The sequence below is a fragment of the Chelonoidis abingdonii genome, chromosome 10, assembly GCF_003597395.2.
Source record: "Chelonoidis abingdonii isolate Lonesome George chromosome 10, CheloAbing_2.0, whole genome shotgun sequence".
Classification (NCBI taxonomy): domain Eukaryota; kingdom Metazoa; phylum Chordata; order Testudines; family Testudinidae; genus Chelonoidis; species Chelonoidis abingdonii.
In genome coordinates, this window is record NC_133778.1 from 35357321 (window position 1) to 35382983 (window position 25663).

Here is a 25663-nt window from a genome sequence, read left to right on the forward strand (position 1 = left end):
AGAGGTTGTGGAATCTCCATCTCTGGAGATATTTAAGAGTAGGTTAGATAAATGTCTATCTGGGATGGTCTAGACAGTATTTGGTCCTGCCATGAGAGCAGGGAACTGGACTCAATGACCTCCCGAGGTCTCTCCCAGTCCTAGAATCTATGAATCTAGATAGGCATGGTTGATCGAGTATTCCTCAACTTCAGTCAGGATGGCTGAACTTGGTCTTCTGAATCACTGGAACTAGCCGTATATAAATAGTTGAATCAAGGTAAGTACATTAGGAAGTCAGCAGAGATTAAATTGACAAAGTTCACACTTTAGAAGTGTTCGTCTTCTAAATTTTGGATTTATTTATCTATCTTTGTCAGAGACAACTTCAATAATAAATTAATTAATATGAGTATTAATTCTGTTTTATGCACCATATTCAAATCCTAATTCTATGTGATGGCTTGTTTACAATTTGGAGAGAACTGCCTCAAGCATTCATATTATTGCGAATTGGCACCCTGGTGCTTAAATGTTTCAGATTATAAAACAATCAGTGCTTTCTCAATTGATTTATTCTACACTTCTATTCAAACAGCATCTTTAAACAAATGTTAGCTTAGAGCGTGGAGGGAATGAGATGACAAGTTTTGTGCGCTTACTGTAAAAAAATTGAAACATTTGGAGGCAAAGTGAAATATCCTTTTAAAAATAGAAATCTAAGCCACTTGGTATGTCAGATATTTTCAATTGTTCATGTTTCATTTCTCTCCCTTCTGCTCAGTTCCTTTAGGGCCAGAATCTAATACCCTTACTTGCACTGAGTAGTACCTTACTTCATAGGTAGTGCAACTGAGGTCATTGGCATTGACAGTGCAAGTAAGAGTATCTCCATCTCAGCCTTACTTATGCATTGAATGTGAAATAATTTGTTAGGAAATGTCATTTCTCTGCTCTGCTCCTTAAGAATTTTACCTGCATTATTACTGTTATGCTTTTTTAAGACTTGAGTTTTTAAAATCTTGCTAAATCATTTCTGATATGAAATAGAAGAGCTATTTTTATTCACCTACTGTCATCTTGCTGGTGCACAAGCCAGGAGAAGTTTTAACAGCTGTATTGTTCCAATTTAGCTCTTGGATGACTGGAATTCAGGAAATGATAGAATATGTTCAGAAAAGAGTGGATCAACTAATCAGACAGTGTCCTGCTTACAAAGAACTTGCTTTAAAGAAACAAGGGCTCACTGCCTCACTAGAAGATTATCTAAAGAAGGTACATTATAAAAGGCATCCTCATTAATGTATTCATGCAGACTGCATTGAATTTCTGTACTATAGCTGTTAGAACATTAGACTTTGCTTCTGACTGAATAATACCAAATAATGTACTTAGCTGGTAGAGAGGATAGGTGAATTGTACCTATGAAATGCTTAGTGCAGCTGTAGGGACCAGTAAACTTAAATGCCTTGCTCTGAAAATGATGCTGATTCTACAAACACGTTATATCTATTAAATAAATCATGAATTTGCTTTGATCATCAGCCCTTTGTTTTGGCAAAGATGAGCAAGCAATCCAGGACTGTGACTTGCATGCAAGTTTCCTGCATTCTTCATATTTTTTTTCCCAATTTTGTTTTGTGGACAATGAGAAAGGAGGCAAAGCAAACTTGGGGGACAGTAGGAATGGGGATTGTGAACCACGGCACAGGTGATGTGATTTCTCTGTGCTGCCAAAGGAAAGTGTATCACATTCACAATAACAGATCCTTTTACTCACTAAGGAACTGATCCTGAAAGGTACTGAAAGCCTGCTGAGTGTCTTCACCTCCCTCTGGCCTCTGTTATGTTACATTAGAGCTAGAATAGGCACATAGGGCTTCCCTATGAGCCTATGTGCCTGTTCTACCTCTAATGCAATATAATATTTGTAGCAAGGTGCGTAGCAAAGACATCCCAAAGTGCAGACCAAAACAATTAAATCATATTTAATGATTCAATAATTATTCAATATGTAATTTGACATTTTATAATGTACACATGATGCTTATAGTGAACTATTCTGAATCAAATGGGAAGAAGTCAATTTGCTATCCATGGATTCCTTTACACACGTTTTCTATAAGTCAGGTTTTGGTATATTGGAGTGTGATGAACATACTGCATAGTTTAAGTAGTCTAGAAGAAAAGACTTACTGGTATCTGCTGTTGGTCCCGCACAAAAGGCCTCACTAGAAAAATGTGAATCTAAATCAAATGAATTCTCTAAATTAACTATTTTTTACTTCATCATTTTTAAAGCTACATTTTCATGTGGTCTCTGATTCTGAGTGCCTCAGTTTTGGCCACCCTGCCTCAGACACCCAGAATTTGAGGACATTTTGAGCATTTGAGCCAAAAGGTCTCAGCTTTTCTCACAGAATGCTACCCAGTGTCTCATCCTCCCAAGTAAAACACTTCCCATTGCAACCTCTCACTAAAGCCAAGCATTCTGAAGGATCTGGTGCTAAATTAGGCTCCCTTTGACACATACAGTTCCTGGACTAAATTCAGAAGCCCCGTTTTAAAATGGATGGTAGACGTGAATTCACATTCCTAGCAGTGGCTATGTATACCACATATAGAGTCATCTGCAGCTGCTCTTCATGACCTATCCTGTTGCCAGCATGCATGCATAACTCTTACTGTCATTAAGGGAAGCTATGTGCACATACCTACATAAAATAGACCTTTTAGATTGCTAGAGAAGTTTTAAAGATGTTTTATTTTTTTTTAAATGGCCTAATCTATAAAACAAAACTTTTTTAAAACATGAAGTGTCTTGAAAGTATTAAGTTAAAGGTAGTAAATTCTAGATTATAACATTGTGAAGCTTCAAACTTACCAAAATAACAATGCTGGATTAATTAGGGATAGAGAAAAACAATTTAGATAAAATATGAGAGAGCAGGCATGAATCTTTGTCTCAAGTGCAAACCAGACCTTTTAGTTAGATTTGAAATAGTTAGAAGAATTTGGTTGGTTGGATTTTTTGTTTTTGGCATCCTCTGTATTTCCTGAAATCAAAGTGTTGAAATGCCAAGAGCTAAGTCTGTTCCCTCACTTTGTTCTGTTCAAGTTTGTGTTTTTATAATGCCTAGTGATGTAAATTAATATCATGGTGTATATATTATATTTTTAACTAAAGGTATCATTGTCAATTAAAAAAGTCAGTCCGATACTTGCAATCAGTATGGATCCTGGTTCTTGTTTGACTGAGTCAGAGAAAGTTTTGAATGAATACCTAGAACTGTCCAATCAAGCAAAGGTAAAAAAAAAAAAAAAAAAACTTTTCATATGCTATTACCCTAAGTATTTTTAGACACAAATGTATACTTTAAAAATTCCAAAATTGCTGAGATGCTCAGCTTGGGATAGGCACGTTTCCTTAGAAGGAAAATAGGTCTTCATTTTTATTAAATCTGATAGCCCATCAACAATAATATAACTAAAACTGCAAGTAGATAATTCTTACAGGTACTCTCCATTCTCTCTCAGCCCTATCTTTTTTAGTATCATCCTATCCTCTGTTAGTATCTCAAGACCTAAACACAGTCAGATTTTAATACTCTTGGAAATGTCATGTTCTTGATATATATCACTGTATCCACCACCTCTTGGGATGTCAAAAGTTACATATTCAAGAATGTGGTCATCAAAAATTCCAGTTGTGAGATTGTCTTTCCCACTCAGGTTCCTTCATGCTGGGTAAAAACGCTGGAATGATGTAAAAGCCCAGGTCCATGCACAGGTGTTGTAGAGACAGCCATAAGGCTGCCTTCTGAGAACTCTTGCAGCATGAATCATTGCAGGGAGGCTGTTATAACCAGACAGGCCCCACAGCATACAAAAGCGGCTTAAAGCAATTTTAGCACTCCTGCCTCCCCCACCTGCCCACTTACTACTAATCACTCCAGCTTCATATTTCAAGGCTAAGCTCTTTAAAAATGCAGCTATACATATTCTCTTTGGAACTAGTCCCAATTTGAGTATATTTCTGATAACTCAGTGTCTTTGTTCTTTTTCCTTGTTGTCTTGTACCAGTTTATAGAATCCAATAATTTGATTTGTGCAGTAGCACAGAAACTAAAATTCAAGGAGAAGCAATTCTGAAGAGCACTCACCAAGAATATAAAAGTAACAGAAGCTTTATAAAAGCAGCAGAGAATCCTGTGGCACCTTATAGACTAACAGACATTTTGGATCATGAGCTTTCGTGGGTGAATACCCACTTCATCAGATGAATGACTGACGAAGTGGGTATTCACCCACGAAAGCTCATGATCCAAAATGTCTGTTAGTCTATAAGGTGCCACAGGATTCTCTGCTGCTTTTACAGATTCAGACTAACACGGCTACCCCTCTGATACTTGAGAAGCTTCATAAGAGCCATTCTTTGTGGGAAATGAGCATGAAATAATTTTTGCCAACATTTCTGCTCAATTTGTGTTACACTATTCTGACGCGGATATTTCCTTTGCCCGTTGTGATCTTTCTATAGAAACTGTGTAATTTGCTTTTGACTACAGTATCCTCGCCACTTACACATTCCTTCTATGGAATTTCACAGGGTATATGGCTTGCATTCTGGCTGAGTTTCAGAGATAAATATACCATGTGCTATGAATCCAAAAGATGGACTAAAGTATCCAAAGCTATCTTAGGCCTCTAGATATAGAAATATATGCATCAAACACTTTTCCTACAATAGTTCATAGTTCTGATGCCATCCTCAGAGGTGCAGTTTTGGATGATAACATCATGCATTCAGGACAATAATTCCATAAATTCACATTTTAAAGTGTTTATGTATTTTTTGAGAAAAATTGGGATCCAGAAGTCTTTTGAAAAACACATAAGCAAAAACCTCTGATTTGTTTCCTGAAATGATTAACCATCATGTTTGCAAGTTTTCACATTTAAGTGAAACCCTGGATCCTTTCAGTGCTAAGGCTGTAACTGCTAGCTAGGCTTTTCACTAGGGTTGGATTTTATTGGTGCCCATTGTTATAGGTTCTTGAGAATGAAGTGTTGCTGTCAAAGTCCTTTCTGGCAATTTATTCACTAGGTTCCATGTAATATCAAACCAATATCTAACTTGAGGAAAAGGTGTTTCAGATTTTATGGGGCCCACTAGAAAAAGTAGGTGTAATGCTTGAGTAAAACATTTGTGCTTGCCCAGAGTTGGGAGCCTACACAGTAGAGCTGAAAAACAGAACTGGCTGATTCTATCAATGCAGTGGTAATATCCAGGAAATCTGCACAACCCACCCATAGGTGGGAGGGATAGCTCAGTGGTTTGAGCTCTGCCCTACTAAACCCAGAGTTGGGAGCTCTATCCTTGAGGGAGCCATTTAGGGATCTGTGGCAAAAATCTGTCTGGGGATTGGTCCTCCTGAGGCTCTTTCCAACCCTGATATTCTGTGATTCTATAAAATACTACTGGGTTTGGGGAGTGGAGACATGATGTGCTGTTTGGTCCCTATTCTGATTTTGAGGGCTTGCAGATTTGCACTGCATGGGAACTTACTGACCATAACCTTGGTTGTGGGTGGCACATCCCTTGTCCTCTATCAGTGTTCCCAGGTGCAGAATTTCCATTGCTTTTTTTCTCAAGTGGCTACACTGATTTTAAATATTCAGACACACATTTTTTCCATTTAAAATTAGTAAATTTTATTATGTTCAAGCTTTGTGTTTGGTTTCAAAACTGTCACTGGAGGGGGATGTTTAGCTTTGGCATTTAATGTACATTTTGAGTTGTTCCTTTACTAAATAGGTGGGTAGATTAAAGAGAGAGAACCAATACTGCTAGAAATTAACATTTAGGATGTGAATTTTCACAAACCCTTTCCAATCACTGTGTACTGTGTTCTATGCTTATGCCCTCATAGGAAACATCACATGAACTGGAAGCAGCTGTGAGACTTATTAATGAAGTGGAAGAATTTGAACCTGCAGAGGTGGCAGCTTTCTCTAGCAAAGCTGACCTTCTAAATGAAGAACTGACAACTCTTAACAAAAATATTAGTTCAAAACTAGATGTTCTAAAAGCTTATGTGGCATTTTTAAAGTCAGTGAAGGAGGTATAGATTCCCTACTGAATTACTGGACTTCATTCTGTAATTTTACAAGAAGGAGAGAGAACAAGGGTTTTGTCTAGCCTTTGTCTAGGGCTGCTATGGCAGGGAAGCTGTGCAGGCATCCAGTAGCTACACAGCCTGTAGGCTGCAGTCTATTCCAAATGAGGTAATTTTCCTCAGAAAGGGGCTCAGTTAAATCAGTGCAAGAATTGTGTGTAGTTCAGCCCTGGTCAGTAAATTTACCCAAGCATAAGGATTTGCATGCATGCAGTTTTTGCACTGATTTAACTACATTGGTTTAAGACACCTATGTAGTTAAATCAGTGCAACCCCTCATGTAGGTACCTATATAAAAGTGCTAACATTGGTACAGCTTGCCTCAGTAAATTAACCAAAACCAAGCTATACGGATATAATTTCTTTATATTAGTATAACTGTGTCCACACTAGCGTCCAGTTTTTCTACCAATGTAATTAAATTGGTAGAAAAAACAAAATTTAGTTAAACTGGTGCAAAAAATGAGTTAAAATGATGCAGGCGTAAACCACTCCAGCTGAGACCATAATCAGTCCCTTCATTTCTAATATGCTTTTGGTAACTGATAAACCTGGGCTAGTGATACAACTAGGTTTTTTTGGATCCTTGTTTTTAAATACTTTGATACTATTCACTAATATTTTCCTTGTGTGCTTTAAACTAAAATGAGAACAGAGGTGGAACTGGATCTTCTAAATAAATTTGGCCATAGCAATTAAGCTCTCAGTTCTAGTGACACTAATTAAGAACAAGATCACGTTTACTTGTTCATATCCTAATGTTTGACTTTCAGTATTTTTTTGTTGTCATGTGTTGTTGTATTTATCTAATCTTAATTTTTGTTACCTCACATTAAATGGAGCTAAGCAACTTATATTTACAAAATAGATGACAGACATTGAACAAATTGCTAACAACTTAAAAACATATTGCTGTGTGCTTAGAAGCTCTCACTAAATAATAAACTTTTCACTTCAGTTCCTAGCCTATTTGCCAGCTATTAAAATAGGTTTCTGGGTTACTTAACACACTACTGTTTGTTTTAAGATAGTCCAATTTTCTGTAGAGGAAGATGTGGTTTAAAACATGGAAAGCATTCATTAATGTATTACTCAAATCTACCACCAAGTCTGATTTTAGAGGTTGAGGCCTGTACTTTTATTCTTGCATTTTTCTGCAGGTAAATGACCAAGCTCAAAGTCTGAAGGAATTCTATAAATCTGAGCCTGTGCAAACAAAGAGTGAAGCTGAAAACAAGACTGTGATTGAGTCAGCTGATACTCAGTGGCTGATTGTTTTAAAGAAGATTCTTTCCACTCAAGATATGGGGCATGATTTTATTAATTCATTAAATTTGGTGAGACTGTAGTTCACTGAGTTATCACCGTAGCAAGGATTAATTGTTAAATTCACAATCATAACTTCAAATATGCACTAAACTACAATAACCATTGACAGATTAAGCGTAGATCTTGGATCCTACTCCCATGCCCCAAGGAGCTTGCCCAGGGCACAGTATTTCTACTGTGTGTCATGGGGGTGGGGGGCAGAATCATAATTAAAACTGAGTAAAATTTGGAATTCCTACCTGTGGAAAATTTTGACACTTTTTTTTTTTCCAAAATGGTATTTTTATTTTATTTTTTTATCTTGGCAGCACAGAAATTCTGAAAAAAAAATTGATTTGGAAATGGCAAAACATTTCATTTTGACATTTGCAATAGAAAGAAAACATTTAGACATTTCTGAAATTGAAATGTTTCCATTTGTTTTGCTGAATTCACTCCAAAGGCTCCTTTTCAAGTGAGATCAACGTTACACAGCATTTCCCAAGCATATGGCCTTATGAGAGGCATAGTTTGGGTCCCCCATTATCTCCTGTGAGCCAGTCTCCTTGGAGGACTACCTATGTGTCTATGCTGCATTATGGAGGATGAAGTCCTCCCGGGAGACTGACTCAAAGGAGACAGTGAGAGGTCCAAACTACACTTTCCATAAAACAATGCTAGTAAAATATCCTTTACTTTTTTTTAACTGATTTGAAACCAAATTTTTTGGGTCAACTCAGTATAACAAAATATCTTGATTCAGGCTGAATTGACCCAAAACAAAATATTTCATGTTGATTTTCTCATCAGAAAAACTAATGTTTTCAGCAAATTTGAAAATTTTGGTTCTGCAGAAACTGCATTTGCTATCAAAAAATCATTCCCATGGAAAATTCCTGACCAGCTCTAATAATGATGTCATGGCTGTAAAGCAAACACAATATTGATGGCTCCAACCCTAATAACAGTAATATGGTTAAACGGGGAGGAAATTCTTAGGTGAGAATCATTTTTACCTTGACATTTCAAAAGAAGTTAAGGCAGCTTAAAAATTTTATCATCACCTAATTCTTGTAGATTGATCTTTCAGAATTTGAAAACCTTCCATTACAGAGCAGTAGGGCATGCCTGGATATGTGTAACCCTCTTCAAGCCATGCAGGAATTGCTAGCGAGTGACCAGCTGATCCAGCTGTGTATAAGGATAAAATGCATTTGTAGACAATTTAAAGGCGAGATCATCCCTCCCATAGTCTCCATTCATGGATCACTCCCATCCCATGCAGAATGTGAATGAGGAGGGCTAGGTCTGCACCTCTCAACCCTCTTCTCCACCTTGTGGAGGGCAGTTGGCATATCTGGGATCTGCATGAGTAGGCTGGACACATAGAAGGCAGGAGCAGGAGCAAGTAGGTCAGCCCTATGGAGTTTAAGCAGAAAAGATTATATAGCTAAGGATGGTATTATTTCTCCTACTGAGGTGCCTTCTGAGAGTCCCAGGGGCCACCACAAGATCCCTGTTAGCATGATTTTCATGGAGCTGTGCCATCTGGGGTGGTGGAAGCACAGGGTCTCCATGCAGATAACCCTGGCCTTCTGCAGATCCCTGATTCTTTGTCAGGTTTGTGGGCTGGCCCTAACTCCTTTTCCACTGGGGATACAGGAAACCCTACCCCATGAAAGGAACAATAGGGGAGGAATTCTGTAAAGAGATCCTCATGGACATTTTCTCCCGAACCCCCTTCTTATGTGTTTCTCCAGAGGAGGAAAAGTTTCAGGCCATTGGTCTTTAAGTGAAGTGTTGACCTCCAGATTGGAGGCAGACAATGCTTAGTTCTGTCACTGATATGCTGTGTGGTCTGAGCAAGCCTTGTTAGCCTTTTTGTGTTTGTCTCCATGCAGAAATTAACACTTCCCTACATCACAGGGGGCCAGCGATGATGAGTATTTGTGCAATATGTTCAAACTAAGAAACCACTAGATGAGTGTTAGGTGGTATTATGATCAATTCAACTCTAAAATCTTTTGAGAGTGTAGGCAGTGTGGTACAGTGGTGTGGGTCTGAGGCTGGGACTCAGGAGTCTTGGGTTCTAGTCCTTACTCTGCTGGGTGACCTTGAGAAAGTCACTTTACTTCTTTGTGTTTCCTATCCAATCAAGTGAGACTTGCCAGCAATGGCAGACAGTCAACCTAAGAGAGGGAAAATTCTCATTTTAAATCAAGAACATTCAGCCTGGCCAGCCAGTTTGTAAAAGCTGTGCCAATCATATATGCTCTACAAGTCTGCACTGCTGACTCCGGCTAACAGGACAAGGCCAAGCAAGCACAAAAATGTTTTATGATTAAAATAAAATAACCTTATAGAACTGTTTTTTCACAGACACATTTTACTCACATCAGCCTCTCATATTTCTATTTGTGCAATGTACAATTTATTCTGCATCCACTAAGAGGCAGTCTGTACTAGTGGAAAATATGAAAATACTTTTTAGAAAAATGGATGATAGAACTGTCTCCACACAGTTTATCCTTGCTGATGTACTCTCTGATATTGCCTCTTCCAAGACTTAGATATTGCTGCCAACATGTCTTCTGCTAATGTGGTCCTGATATATTCTTGGGGGGTATATTATAAATCTTTATCAATGTCTGATATAATTTACACACACAGCCTTCCACAGAGGAAAAATTCTGGGCTAGAGTTGTGAAAAGAGTAAAGAGAATTACCAAGTTTTCTATGATGTCACTGAGGTGAGTCCTCCAAAAAACCCCAAAGACAAAAAACCACAAGTACTGAATACATTTGCCTCATGTTATCCCACAAGGGTTTCAGCTTGTGCAAAGGGAACAACATCTAAGGATAAGTAAATAGTTCCTCCTTCAGTCCCATTCAATCCTTTGTTGAACATTCCAATAACTGTGAATTAATGCCAATGTTGATGGTTTTTCTGATGTTGAACACTGTCCATTAAGAATTGGCTTGAAGATGCCACCTGATTTTGCATGGCAATCAAGCAGTCATTAGAAGGCGATAATTCTTGGTCACTGCTGAACCAAAGAACCAGCCTCCCATGTCCAGTATCCACTCCCTTCAGCCACCCAGTCCTCTATAACCACTGCATTTATACACACACAAACAACCAGGAATTTCCAAAATGATTAGGCTGGGTTAGGCTGATTGTTTTCTGCTCTCTCTCAAATTTTGTTGAGGGAAAAACTCTAAATTTGTTTTGTATTCTTGTAAAAAAAAAAAGTGTTATTCTCTTTGGGGAAAATGAAAATGCATTTATCATTTATTTACCAGGTGAATAAAAATCTTCTATTAAAGTTGGAAAACGTTTTTCAAGTAACTGAAGATACTATTGACAAACTAAACAAAGAAAAGGAAGAGCTGACAGACCTGTGGACAACCTGGAAGCTCCATATCAATCAAGAAAAGTCCATCAAACAACAATGTTGGAAATTTAAAGAGCAATTTAAAGAAGTAAGTGAAACATCTTTGAAGAAGACTGTTTTAGTAAATATTTCTGCATCATTAATGGTCTGAAATTATCACCTGTCAGTTTTCAGTGTTTCTCTCATCACTTAATTCTGCAGATTATGCAACAGAGATCACGCTATGGACTACATCCTCTAACATCCCCAACTTTATTTTCTGCTACTGTTGAATGAAACATACCGAAAATTCTTCCTGTTTTTCAATTTTTTCAATATTTAATTGGTCGTAATTTCAAATTTTGAAACAGTTTCAGCCAGCTATGTTAGCTTCAGTAAACTGCTTGATTTTTCTAACATTTTTTTGTTTTGTGCACACCATAAAATTCTGCTTCAGACAACATTTTGAGAATCACTGCTTTATGTAGTGCGTAGCATTAACTTTGGGTGTGGGAAAGGAATCTGATACCACTACTGAATTTTAAGCTTACAAATATTTTGTTGAAAGAGATATTGTTAGGAAAAAAAGTAGAATGTTTATAAATGTTACAAGTTTCTTCTTAGTTTTTTATAAGCACATTACAATTTTCTAATCATGTATTTGTATTGAAAAGAAGAGCATTTAAATTTACTTTGCCAGACATCACACATTTATTTCTCTGGCATGACTGTGGCTGAACGGTTACTTCATCTGTATTAATTGCTTCCAGTAAACCAAATCCTAGTTCTATGAACAAAGCCAGAGTTAATGGACTATGCAGTGGTTAATGAGAAAAGGATTTTCTCTAGCCCAGGGGCAGATTGCAGATTACTTCAGCAGCTATAGTGATGGCTGCAGCCCACTATGTGGTCAGTATTTCATGTTTTAGCCAGTTAATCTGACTTTTAGGGCTTGGCTACACTTGAGAGTTGCAGCGCTGTGAACTCACCACCAGCACTGCAACTTACTCACCATCCACACTTGGAAGGTACATACAGCGCTGCATCTCCCTGGCTGCAGCGCTGGCCGTACTCCTGCTCTGCCTCGGGTATAAGGATTGCAGCGCTGGTGATGCAGCACTGCTCTGCAAGTGTGGCCACCAAAAGCGCTGTAATTGGCCTCCGAGGTATTCGGAGGTATCCCAGAATGCCTGTTCAGCCACTCTTCCGGTTTGTTGTGAACTCCGGGCTCCCGGAGCTGCTTATCTTAAAAAACAAACACAGCTCCTGTTTGCTCGAGCAGAGGCAGGCAAGGGAATTTCTTTGGAATGTTCACAGTTTGCTTGAGGAGAGAAGCAACATGGCGGGAGGGAGAGGGGGTCCGTTTTGGAGCAGCTGCTTATATGGTCTGAAGGCTATTTAGGAGTGCATAATTTGCATTTAGTGAATAAGAGAGGGGTGGGGGAAGGGTCTAAACTTTTAAAATGATTGAAGGTTGGTGCTGTGTATCTTCCAGTCCTTAGAACTTGCAAGGCAGGGAACTGACACAGCGTCAGCTCCAAAAATCCACTCTCTGTCTCCCCCACGCTCCCTGTCACACTCCACCACACCCCCCTCTTTTGAAAAGCACGTTGCAGCCACTTGAACGCTGAGATAGCTGCCCATAATGCACCACCCCCAACAGCGCTGCAAATGCTGCAAATGTGGCCACACTGCAGCGCTTTCCCTTCACAGCTGTACGAAGACAGCTCTAACTCCCAGTGCTGCACACCTGCAAGTGTAGCCAAGCCCCAACTGTTTATCCACTGATACTACCAACCTAGTTATTGCTAAACCACTCTCCAAGCTCTTGCAGAGAAAGCTCTATGAGTTCCACTGTGTGTTGCTTTTCCAGCTTCCCCTCACCCTAGTGCATGTGAATCTCTCTAGCTACACTGTGCTTAGGGTCTTCAGTAGCCCTTTAGAACATCAGAGGATTTGCACCATAGAGAGAGAGAAATTTATAATTTTAAAACAAATTTAGGACAGGTGACAGCTTCCCAGGGCCGGTGCAACCATTTAGGCAACCTAGGCGGTCGCCTAGGGCACTAGGATTTGGGGGGGCGCCATTTTCTTCAGCAGCAACCACAGCAGCCAGATCTTCGGCTGCCCCGGTCCCCGCTGGCATTTAGGCGGAGGGAGCTGGGGCAGGGGAACGCGGGGAGGGCCGCCTGCAGCAAGTAATGGGGGGGATGGCACGCAGGGGAACTCTCCGTCCCAGCTCACCCCTGCCCCGCCTTCTCCCCGAGCACGCCGTGGCTGCTTCACTTCTCACGCCACAAGCCTGGGAGGCGGGAGAAGTGAAGCAGCCATGGTGTGCTCGGGGAGGAGGCAGGGCAGGGGTGAGCTGCCATGCAGGGGTGCCTCAGCAAAGGGGGGGAGCTGCCGCGGGGGAGGGGGCTCAGGGACAGGGAGGGCGCAAGGTTGAAGTTTCGTCTACGGCGTGAAACATCCTTGCACCGGCCCTGCAGCTTCCTTTACATTACCTTTAGAATCTACCATTTTTATAGGTGGAATATCACTCTATGGAATTCTACTGACAGAACTTAGATGATTTTTTTTTACTTTACTTACAAAAATGAGCTTTTAAATAACATATAAATTATTTAATGCGGATAAAAATGTACTTGTGTGTTGTCACTGTTTTTTTAGACTACTCATAACTTAATGATTCTTGAGGAGGATCTCAGACCTGCTGCAGCAGTTGACCTTGGGAGTAACCTTCAGATTTTTTTAGAACTACAACAAAAATTTAACCAAATGAAACAACAGTTTCAGGTGAGAAAACAGATTGGATTGGTGAGATCCCAAGTGAAAGAGAGTTCTTTGCAAATCCCTGATCCTGCAAAGAGTTACATTTACATTGCATGCATCCAACCAAGTGGGTATTCACCCACGAAAGCTCATGCTCCAAAACGTCTGTTAGTCTACAAGGTGCCACAGGACTCTTTGCTGCTTTTACATTTACATTGAGTTCAGTGGGGCTGTGCACAGGAAAAAGTCTTTGCAGGATTAGGCTTTACATTTTATACTCTATATAGGGTTGTGTATGCAAACTGTTTTTTGTGGTGTGTAAACTCCTCAGAATATCACCTACAATATTAGCTGGACACTAGCATGATGCACAAGGAAAGGCTGGATATACAGAAGAAAGACTAGTCCAGTGCACAAGGGCCAAAAAAAGAGGACATCTCAGCTGTAGAACTGCTTGGGGGTTGGGGTGTTTCTGTACATGAGCTTCTTACCTCCTCCACATTACAACTCCTGATTCCAGGAAAAAATCTCTGTCTCTCATTCGTGCTCTGCAGGCTTGAGTCCCACCTCTCATTGCCTTCCAGCCTCCAGAAGACCTCCCTGGTTCCTAGCAAAGCACTCTTATTTGCCATCTCTAAACTCCAGATCCTAGAGTGACATTTATCTGTGTATTCTCTAGTATCCAACTAGTTAATATCAATCTGAAAATGAGAAAGGAGTGTTAATACTACAGGAAGATCCCTTTTCATTGTATTTTGTTCCCTGCACTTCTTGACCTTGCTAGAATCCTGAAATACAAGAGAAATTGAAAATGTTGGGAACAAAAAACTAGATTGTCCATAGCTCGAAATGCAGACTGGTCCAGACTCTCCTAACTGTAGGAGTTTATGGATCTGAGGATTTGGTTCAGATCCATTTCTAAAAAGTTCAGGTTCATTTCTAGAATCAGAAGAACACTGAGAAGAGGATAGAATTTTTTGTTTCTAAGACAGTTCCCGTATCACTAATTTACATTTGATGAAATAATACATGAAAAGTAATTCCTGCAAATCTGAGTAATTTATTGTGTTTATTTGCTAGCAACTAACTGCTGAGGTTGAATACACAATAAAATTATCAGAATTGCTGACTCTAAAAGGAGTTTCTGTTAAAGAAAATTCTGAGAAAGTAAGTGAGCTTGCTCATCTTTATCAGAGGATAAAAGAAAGGATGACAGAATATGATGAAATCTTCAACAAGTCAGTCAAATTCCATCATGTCAAAGAACAAGTAAGTATAATAATCTTTATCCTTAAAAATATATACCTTTTCTCCTGTTGCAACTAATTTCTTTTTGTTTCTGGTACTACCTGTCACTAAAAACATGTACCCACCTGTGGTACTGAACTGAAACTCTGGATCTGAAATCTGGTAAGCTCAAACTCTGGTTCTAAATCACAAATTCTGTGCCTCGGGCCTACCCCTACACATTTTATTATGTTAACATATGATTGTAAGGAAGAGAATAATGTAACTTCCTTTAACAAATTATTTCAAACATATTCCAGCTGGAATGTCTCAAAAAATCAGGAGACCTGGAGATTCCTGAAACAAGTGAGATCCCTGATGATGCACACCAAGCTAGAGTCCACCTTGCTAATACTCAGGAAAAACATGCGCATATTGGACATCTATATAAACTGGCTCTTACCCTAGGAGTGGACAGCCTTTCTGCAGTGCAGCATCCTGTAAGTAATATCTGAAAGATCAGTAAATTTAGCATTGCATATAATAGCCTGAAGCATTAGAGCTATCTGACTGACTTCTAGATGTGCATACAACACATTAATGCCCTGGGGAAAAACCAATACATAGCATTAACTCTTCTAAAAGAGGGCAGAAAAAATAGAAAGCAAAATGGTTAAGAATTTTCACACTTACGTTTTTAAAATGTACTTTTAATGTAGTGGATCTGATTTTATCTGCAGATTTTTCTTTTGCATCAGACTAAAAGAAGTCTTCAGCAACAGTGGAGCTTATTGTTTGCAGTCCCACTAACTTTATGAATCATTGTGGTGCAGAGAAAACATGTTTAGTTTTTTCAGAAATCTCACTATTTTGTGTTTGTTTGTTTGTTTTTTAATTACGAATTCTGTGAATACAGTCAATGTTGGAGGGAGGGGAGGGAAAATCTGCTTTCCTGCTCCCTGATATTCTTTGTGCAGGTCAGGTCCTAACAGCTGATTTCTCGACAGCTACTAAAGTATGCAAGTTCTAGATCCTGCTACTTTTTAAAGGTGGTTTTGCATCCGTATTCTTTTATAAACAAATTATGGTGAAAGAACTAACAGGGAAATATAATAAATGTCATCTTATTAGTAGATTCTAGCCTTCTTCCAGAGACTAATTTTCCTAGTGAAATGGGTATTGTTTTAGGAAAGCATTATTCCTTCCTGGCAAGATTGTCACTTGCCCTATATATTTGTGCAAGGGAGAAAAGGGGACACAAAGCACTCCCATTCTCCCCCTCCACGTTATCCACATTACCAGTTTGCACATGGGAGGGAGGGAGCAGGATCTAAGGAGCCACTACTCCCCATAAATAGGGGAGAGGGGACTGGCCAGAACCTGGGGGACACCATAGAATCATATATCAGAGGGGCAGCCGTGTTAGTCTAGATCTGTAAAAGCAGCAAAGAATCCTGTGGCACCTTATAGACTAACAGACGTTTTGGAGCATGAGCTTTCGTGGGTGAATACCCACTTCGTCGATGCATGTACGTCGAAATTTCCAGGGGCAAGGTATATGAGTATAATGCAAGCAGATCTAGCATGATAACGAGGTTAGTTCAATTAGGGACAGGATGAGGCCCATCACTGCCCCTCCGTGGGGGTCTCATCCTCTGAGGAGGAGGGAAAATGGGGCGGTAAAATTTTAGTATTCTATTTTTAGAGGTTCTAGGCGTTGAGGTGTGAAAACCAGAGGAGAGAACTTGGAATATTGCAGCCATTCACATCTTTGTTTTTAAGTCCTGAGCTGAGTCATTTCAGGACTAGCAGTTTACGGTTTTTTTTGCTTGCAGAATCTCTATGTGTGCCGAGTTCACAGTAGCCATGATATACTTTTCCGTAGAGATAGGGCATATACATTAATGACAGGTCAGTCTGGCTGATCTGGTTAAGGGTTGTGATGGTGTCGCGTGGTAGAGATAATGTGGGCGAGTTGGCAGTTGAGGTTGTTGCATGGTTTGGTTCCTGAGTAGAGTACTTAATATCGGTGGTGCAGTTACTGTGGAGTAATATCGTCAAGGTTGGAGCAGGTTTGTCTGTTGGGCAGAACTGCCTGCCACCTCAAGGCACTGTGAAAAGTGTGGGATCATGTCAGGATGTTTGTAATCCCGAGGATGCGTTGGAGGGTTTAGCTGGGAGCGTATGTATGGCCAGTGGTCCTTGGTTCTTCTTTCTTTTGTCTTGCAGTAGAGCTCTGGTACAGCTTGCGCCGTCATCTGTTTCCCTTAATTTCCTCGTGCAGTAATAGATTGAAATGCTGTGGAAGATTTGTAGTTGTGCTCCTGTCTGAGGGGTAAGCAGATGCGGTGTACCCCAAGTGCTGGCTGTGGACAATGTCGGTGTGTGCCCAGATGGAAGCTGGAGGCTAAGGTAGATATATGCGTCGTAGTTTTAGGATAGTGGTAATGTAACCATTGCTATTGCACCGGTTCAGAATTAACCTCCCGTGAGAGTGTGTCCAGCTGAAGTTGAGGGGTGAAGCTGCTGAAATCGGGGGGAATTTTCCAGATCTCTTCCCATGGGTCCATGATGATGATTATCAATGTAGCATAGGTAACGAAGGCGGAGTGGACAGCGCATGAGAAGACATGTCCAGGTCGGAATAAAATATATGGCATATGGTGGGCATGTGGGGCCATAGCGTGCCACTGACTGGAGATAATTGCCATCAAATTGAAATATTAGTTGAGGATAGAAGCACAGCGCAGCTCAAGCAAATCCAGTTGTCGTTGTACAAACAACCAGGGATACTGTTCTGCAGCTTGTATCCATCATTGGTGGGATTTTGTGTAAGAGCCGTCTACATCATGGTGGCTGGATTGGTTTTGTCTGGAAGGCACCATGCAATTGTAGTTTCCTCAGCAAACAGTGTGCACGGAGATAGCTGGGAGTGCTGTGTGAGCATAGGGTCGAGTAGTGAGTCCCACATATCTAACATCTTTGTCCTCAGTGAGAGTGCCAATATCCCGAAATGGAGGGCATCCAGGATTCCAGGTTTGGGATCTTGGGAGTAAAGAATAACCCTGGTCGGGCTCTAAGGGTATTTGATTTGTTTCCGGTGTATGTAATGAGTCCGGTAATGGGGTACAAGTCCTAGTGATCCCTCATGGAGACTGAGGGAAGTGCCTGTAAGAAATTTGGACTGAAGAGGTATGTCTGGCTAGCCTCCTTTTGGTAGTTGGACCTTTTCATTAGACAACAGCACTCTTTAATCAAGCTCTTGAATTACATATGTTCATGGTTTGCTAGGCTGTGATGGCATTGTGTCTGCATTACATAAGGTTATAGCCAAGTGATTTGTATGCCCACAATTTCTGCCTGTGCATGTACAGCAGAAGCATTTCAATTATATGGCCAGACTGTCATGTTCGACCTACAGAGTCCCATGTTCATTCTCGTCGTGGGTGCTGTTGGGGAGGGTAACTGTGTATCAGTGCCTGTTCAGGTGTGTCCTGACAAGATTCTTGAGCGGAGATGGCGAATAAGTAGGCTCAGATCGTACCGCAGAACTGTATCATGTTGGTGGGGGTGGCAGGGCAGAAAGAGAGTCCCCGAGATAGGACAGATTTTTCTTCTGGGCTGTGTGTGTGGTTGGATAGATTGACGATATTGCTGGGTGGGTTAGGGGTACCACAGTTGTGGCCCCATGTGGCAGGTAGGAGTTTAGACAGCTTACAGTCCTTTCTCTTTTGTAGAGAGGTAAAGTGAGTAATGTAGATCTCTTGTCTTATTTTAGTGAAGTCCATTTGTATGGAAGTTTGGTTATTAATGAGTCTCCAGGTTGGAGAGCTCTTCTTTGATGCTTTCCTGTTTGCTGTATAGGACGCTGATCAGGTGGTTCCTCAGTTTCTTTAGAGTATGGCATAATCTCTCACTGTGGTGAGAGAATCATAGAATATCATGGTTCGGAGAGACCTCAGGAGGTCATCTAGTCCAACCCCCTGCTCAAAGCAGGACAACTCTGAACCACAGTTCCTGTCCTAAACTGTTTCCTGGATGGTGCAGCTATGTTTCCCCTTTCTATAGGCTAGGACCAATGCCTTAATCTAGCCCTTAATGGTTAATGGTACCCACACTGGGATAGATATTCTTCCTCTAAAATAATTTTATTTTTAATTGACTAAGTCTAAGATAAAGCAGAAACGTTTTCTGTATTTTAAACCGTAAGCAATGTCATAAGAGTTAGGTGTTTGCTATGTTGTGTAGGCAGCAGATCCAGCTCATAATTATTTCATTTTGTACTCTTTTTTTTTTTTTTTTTAGAACTGCTTTAATATTTCTGTAAAGACTCTACAGCAGGAGCTTGCTACACTGGAGTGTGACAGCATTAACTGGAGAACCAAAGCAGATAAGTATGAGGAGGAACTGTCGCACAACTTCCAGTACTGCACAAGTAGAGAAGAGATAAATGAGGTCTGGTGAAAAGAACAGATTAAATTACTAAACGCTGTTGTGTCCTATAATGTGTGTTATGGCTTAGGTATTCCCACAAATACCACATACATATACAGTAAAGTTGATTTTCATCTTACCAGCAGCTCTTGATCAACATACAAGCAGTAAAATGTATGGCCTATGTTTAAAATCCAAGCCTGTATTCAAATCTACATGAAGTTACCATTGATGGCTTTCACACAAAAACAGAGGGATGCAAATATAGCAGCTGCACTTTCTCAGGTTCAGGTGTGCAGCATAGCTCTTATTTAAATCTGGTTCAGTTCAGTGCTTGGGTTTATAAATGTCATTAAAGAAAAGCCTCAAACAAATGCAGTATTTTATGTATCATGTAGCTGTACTGCTGTTCCTCATGTTAAAAAGAATTATTGGTATTATAATTAGAGGTTTAAATGTGACTTGCAAAGGATTTTTTAAATGATTTTTACCAACCCCTCCTTTTTTAATTATGTATAAACAACCCCAGAAGGCATTCATTAAAAAAGACAAAACAAAACATTGTCATTTTTTACTTTAGAAATATCAGAATGTCAAATCTGATCTTCTCTGAGGAATTTTGGGGGCCTCAGCTATGTGGTTCGACATCTTAAATTGCAGCAGTGTGGAGACTTTAACAGGACATCCTTTTAGCCAAGCATTCATTAGGCACTGAAATTAAACCAAAACATAGAAAGAAAAAAAACAAAACATTAACCAGTCTGACTAAAAGTCACTTAGCCTATCAGTTGATCCATTTGCAATCTTTATCTCGTGTGATAGCAGAATGTCACTATTTTGCCAGTCCCCATAGCATCGTCCAGGGTAGAAATATCTTGGCTTTTCAGGACTTTGGAGCATAGCCTGGAGCTGGAGCTGGAGCAGCTCCAGAGCAGTGGAGCTGCAGGTTTTTGCCTGCAGCTGGAGCAGAGCTGGAGCACAGCTCCAAAGCCTTGTTTTGAATGTAAAAAGCAAATTTTCATTACTTTATTTTATTTTAATTTTTAACAAAAACCTTTCAGGCTTTCTTTATACTCCACAAAGAAACTAAAGGGACATAAGATTCATGTATTTTCCCCTGGCAGGTCACCTTTAACTGAGTCGACAAACAAATTTAAGGTTCACATTTCCAGTGTGCTATGTTACAGTTAGCTCTCTTAAATAACATAAATGCTGCTTTGAAAACTTTTATGCTGTGTTCAGTTCTGGGCACCCTACTTACCGGTAGATTGTAAGCTCCTTGTGGCAGGGGCCCAGCTCTTTGTTTGTACAGCACTTAGCACAATTGGGTTCTATTCCATGGTTAGGGCTCCTAGACGCTACAGTGATACAAATACTACTAATAAATAATAACAATAAAATATCCTTGCATATTTAGCAGAAATAGCGGTTCAGTTATAAACAATAGAAATGAATAGAGGTTTGATAGATTGAAAGGACTGTTTAGTTTAAACTGAGAATGAATAAGAAGGGACAAGAATACATATACTAATGAATGGTATAGAGAAGATAAATGGGGCACTCATATTTACCCTATTCTCATCAAACAGGACCATGGTAACATTTAAAACCAATGAATGAAAAATCTCTGACACAACACATTACAAGGTCAAGAAGGTTAGGATTTTAAAAATGGGTTAGTGACTTAATGTAGATAATGAGAACATCCACAGTTCATTGAGTACAGTCAGAGCAAAAATCAAAATTAGAAAGAAAGTGACATAGGTTGAAATAGGTTAATTGAAATAGGTTAATCCATAATTGTCTATTAAAGGGAATCTTGTACATTTCTCAGAAGGCCTGTTGAATATTTTCCATTGAATTGTTTTTCAGCAGAAAATTGGGTTTTTGATTAAATAGGGTTTTTTTGTTTGTTTTTTGTTTTGTTTTTTGTTTTTTTAAAATGCCCACTTTTCAGGGAGAATTTTGGTGGTGTTATTGAAAAACTGAATGCCCCAGTCTCTTCTGTGGGTCAGGTCCACCCCTGGACTTCATCCCCCATGATACACTGCAGCCAGCTGCCAGTATGAACCACCTCTGTTCATAATGGGTCAGGGGAGACTGGTGTACATCATGGGAGATGTAGTCTGACCAGGGAGCCCATCCTAGAGAGGAGAATGGCAGCACAAAGCGTCGCAGCAGCATTTCACAAGCAAAATATTCCAGGTTTCAGTCAAAATATTTCTGATTTCACTTTTCTGCTGAAAACTGAAGATTATCTGCAGGTGGGAAAAAAAACTTTTCCCAACCAGCTCTGCATCTAAGACCAGCCAGAGACAGGTTATTGGACTAGATGGACTTCTGGTTCCATTCCTATATTCCTAGGATTCTGCAGCAATCACAGTAATGGCAGAGGGGATGTGATTCCCTGCTAAGTAAAATGATATTTCTATTTATTTAATCTTTGGATTACGCAGAGAGAGCATGAGCAAGTGAGAAATTACTTTCATGCTCCTCTGTCCCCAAAACCTAAATGAAATAAATGTCAGTACACTTGTTACTCACCAATACTCTTGAGCAGCTGCTTTGCAAAATACAGTCAACCCATTAGGTTCTCAAACCTAATGGAAACCTCCTGTAAAAATAATTACATGGTATATTTTCAATTAAAGCATAAAAGTAGCTGGGAAAGCAGATAGGCATTAAGCCAGTCAGCCAATCACCCAATAGCCTAACTGAATGTTGTGTTTAATATAACTGAAATAATGCTAAATAGCCCTTTTGATGCCTTTGTCTTTAATTAGTTTCCATTTCCGTTATTAGCACAGAGGATGTTTCCTGTGCAAATGCTTAGACAATTGTACCTGAATACATGGTAATCCATTGCCACTTTTCTTCATTAAACGTTTAAAACTAAAACTACATAGATACCAAGGAAATCAATGACACTGAATTAGTTCAAGAAGGTAAAAGTTATGAGTTTTTTCTTAAGACTTTTAAAATTAATTATTTTAAAATGTATTTATTAAACATTAGTAATAAGGCTGATATTATTTTTAACAACAAGCACACACATCAAATAATAGTTCCTTTGCCACCTACCACATGTAAGCCAGTAAACATTTCACTTCATCTGTCAATAGCAGGAAGCAGTTGTTAGTGCCTGTCAAACAGTACATTAACAGCAACCAGCTAACCTAATTATTTGCAGTTTACCAATCAGCAACACCAAATTTCAAGTGTAAATTCAAAACAGTTTGTGATCAGCAATTTTAGACCCTACTGTAAACACTTATGCACATGCTTTAATGTGGCAAGTTTAGCCATGTGTGTAAAGCACGTGCCGTAAGTGTTTCCAGGACCAGGGACTTATTGGTATCTGAAAGTGCTGTATTCAGATCAGACGCAATGTTTGGTTTTGTTTTTGTTTTGGTTGGTGTTTTTTTGGGGCGGGGGGTGTTAAGACTCTGATCTACTAGTAAAGGATCAATGTTCCCTTAAAAAGCAGGAAACAATTTTATGTTCAGATGTGTAAAACCAGATGTGCAACAGTCTTGCAGACAAAACAAAAAAAAATTGTGTCTTTTTTTGTTACTTTTAAAAGAGCGCTTGCAAAGATGAAAACAAGAGCTCATGCCCTGTTAGCCTTTGTAATGTCTGAACAGGGCCGGCTCCAGGCACCGGCTGAGCAAGCTCGTGCTTGGGACGGCAGATTCTAAGGGGTGGCTTTCCGCCCAATCCTAGGGCGGCACAGCCGCCTTTTTTTTTTTTTTTTGGTTTGTTGCTCCCGCCACCCTGCACCCGAGTGTTTTTTTGTTTGTTTATTTCGCCAGTGACTTTCAGTGCGCTACTGTAGGGGGCAGCGGCGCGGAGGAGGGGAGCGCTCTGCTGGGAGCAGGCTGCACGCTCCATCTGCCGCAGCCATTACCAGGTCTGCAGCAAGCCTGGCAGCCCACGTCCTTCCCTCCCCGCCGACTGACGACTTTCAATTCGCCTGCAGGCGGGAGTGGCGCGGAGCCCTCCTGGCAGGCAGTGCGGCGGGAGGGGCCGAGTGGTAAGCGTCCTGGCTGAAGGAAGCTCTGGCCTCCCCTCTTCATTCTCTCCCCTATGCTAGCCAGGGCGCATACTCGGCTGCCCGGGGCATGTCTGCAGCACAGGGAGTCTCGCTAGCCAGAGTGCAGCTGCCGACCACCCAGAGGCTCGCTAGCCGCAAGCCGCCAAGTAAGTGGCACCGAAAGTTTGCACCCTGGGGTTTTGTTTTGTTTTGTTTTTGGTTTGCCACTCTTGCCTCCCTGCACCCTGGTTGTTTTTTTGGTTTTTTTTGTTTGCTTGGAGTGGCAGAAAAGCCTGAGCCGGCCCTGTGTCTGAAGCAGGTCTTTTATCCCCCTTATTTGCCTATGTGGGCTACCTGCATCACTGGTCTGTGCACAAGAAGGGGACACAGTCCCTACAGGGCTACTGCTCCTCTTTCTACACAGGGGGGCAGCGAAAAGATACAGGTGGAGCTTTGCCTTGTCTCCCATTCCCACCCCTCCACACTTCCCAAGTGCACCAGTCAGTATAGTTGAGCCAGTCCAGACAAGGGGGTAAGTTGTGCTAGTTATGGGGCTACCCTGAACAAAGGAGGGCCAGGGTCTGTATTGTGACTCACTGATATGCTTCTAGGATAGTGCAACTATGTGCTGCCCTTACTCAGGCCTTGTGATAAGTCCAGGATCTAGCCCTGTGTTTAGCTAATGCACATGAAATAAAAAATGACTTAATTCTTTTCTGCAAATTGACCTTTGCAACAAAAAGACCTTTTGCAGCTGAGAATAATTTCGCAAACCACCTTGCGGATAATCTGTACCATAATGTATCTTGAACTGAGCCTCTGCCCTCCCCAAGCCCCATCTTGTTATATTCCTCAGATATACCAGGAGGTATACTTGGTGCTTGGGGCTCAATCCTGCAAGGTGCTGAGCGCTCCTGAGGTGTACTGAGCACCCTCAATTCCTCGTGAAGGCAGTGGAAGTTGAGGGTTCTCAGCACCTTGCCTACTTGACAAGATCCCAGTGCTAATGTCATAACCAGTGGTAAATAGAAGGGCATCTTTTTCCTCTCCCCACCTTGCAGCCAGCTTTGCTTCTATTTGTTCCTTTGTCTCTAGCCCTTTGAAAATCTCTTTTCAGCCACCTTCCCGTCTTGCTTATTTTCATACCCAGACTCCAGAAGGTTATGTGGGAGTGAAAAAGAGAGGGGAATGCCTTATTGAAGTGCCTCTGGAAGAATCTTGGATATGAATTAAAAATGTTTTTCTTAAACTTTACAGTTAACAAAAGCATTTTAAAAGCAGTTTTATTCCTTGCTTTTAGTGTTTGTTTTGTGCTTCTTGTGTGATAAGTCTTAGCAAGTGGTAGCAGCCATCCCCCTCCTCCACCATCGTTCTTCACCTATGACACAGGAGACTATAGTTAGGAACAGCTGCATGAATAAAGACTATGAAACTATGATCAGATCACTGTGTGATAAAGTTCCATTAAACCAGGAGGCTGAAATCATGTAGGTATTTGGAGGAACAGTTCCTTCAGCAATTTCACATTGCATTGTGCAGTAAATGGGTGAAGAACTGAGATAAGGTTAGATTTCTCTGCTTCTGAATATTCAGAGCTGTATACTGCCCTCAATGAGAGCATGCAGTTGCTGATGTCAGTAGTAGTTGTTTGCATGCATCCATGGGGAGCAGTGTATGGTCCTGAGTTTGAGCTGGTTTTCCACCAAGCCTGAGAGAGAAGAGTGACAGCAGCTGCAGACCTTTGACACATGAACCATCTTACGTGAAACATGATCTCATTTCACATAGCCATAGTGCTATGAAGAAAGCCTCTGTCCTTATAAATGATTAGTAGTGTATGGGTATAATCTCTGAAAGTAAACCAAATAAACTCCTAGGCATCTATATGTCAGTCCTGGGATTCTCCTGCAAATTAGATTTCAAATGAAGATTTTGTATTTATTAACATGGTGCTTTACCATTAGGAGGGATGAACAGCTTAACTAATTGGAGATCACACACTGATAGAATTCCCTTCCTTTCTCTCAGACTGAGTCAATGCCATCTGTCTGTGCATTGCTGATATCATGTGCTAGCTGAGAATTTTATCCTCCTAGATTAAATGCAAATCAAAAATATGTCCCTTGGTGGATTAACATTAGTAAGTAATAATAATAATGTATGAATAGCCACTGTGCTTACAGTATCTCCAAAACAGGCATTCATTACTCTTTGGATTTTGAATATATGTCTGACTGACTCTTAAATACACACAAACTCACACATGTTAAATACTAAATTGGGGGCCTGATCCTGAGTCCACTGATCCTACACAAGTGAATAAAGTTACACTCCAGTATAAGTGTTTGTAGGAACAG

At 40.3% G+C, this 25663-nt stretch overlaps 1 protein-coding gene across 2 annotated transcripts in view; it reads left to right on the forward strand.

The window, feature by feature from the left end:
* Positions 1-25663, forward strand: part of CCDC141 (coiled-coil domain containing 141) — a 146395-nt gene that overhangs the window by 95880 nt on the left and 24852 nt on the right. For both annotated transcript variants that reach the window (XM_032783824.2, XM_032783827.2), the window contains exons 9-17: positions 1113-1254; positions 3167-3286; positions 5913-6104; positions 7319-7495; positions 10770-10949; positions 13511-13636; positions 14693-14881; positions 15160-15339; positions 19145-19294. In XM_032783824.2, coding sequence (XP_032639715.1) covers positions 1113-1254; positions 3167-3286; positions 5913-6104; positions 7319-7495; positions 10770-10949; positions 13511-13636; positions 14693-14881; positions 15160-15339; positions 19145-19294 — 1456 coding nt within the window. The remainder of the gene's footprint in view (positions 1-1112; positions 1255-3166; positions 3287-5912; positions 6105-7318; positions 7496-10769; positions 10950-13510; positions 13637-14692; positions 14882-15159; positions 15340-19144; positions 19295-25663) is intronic.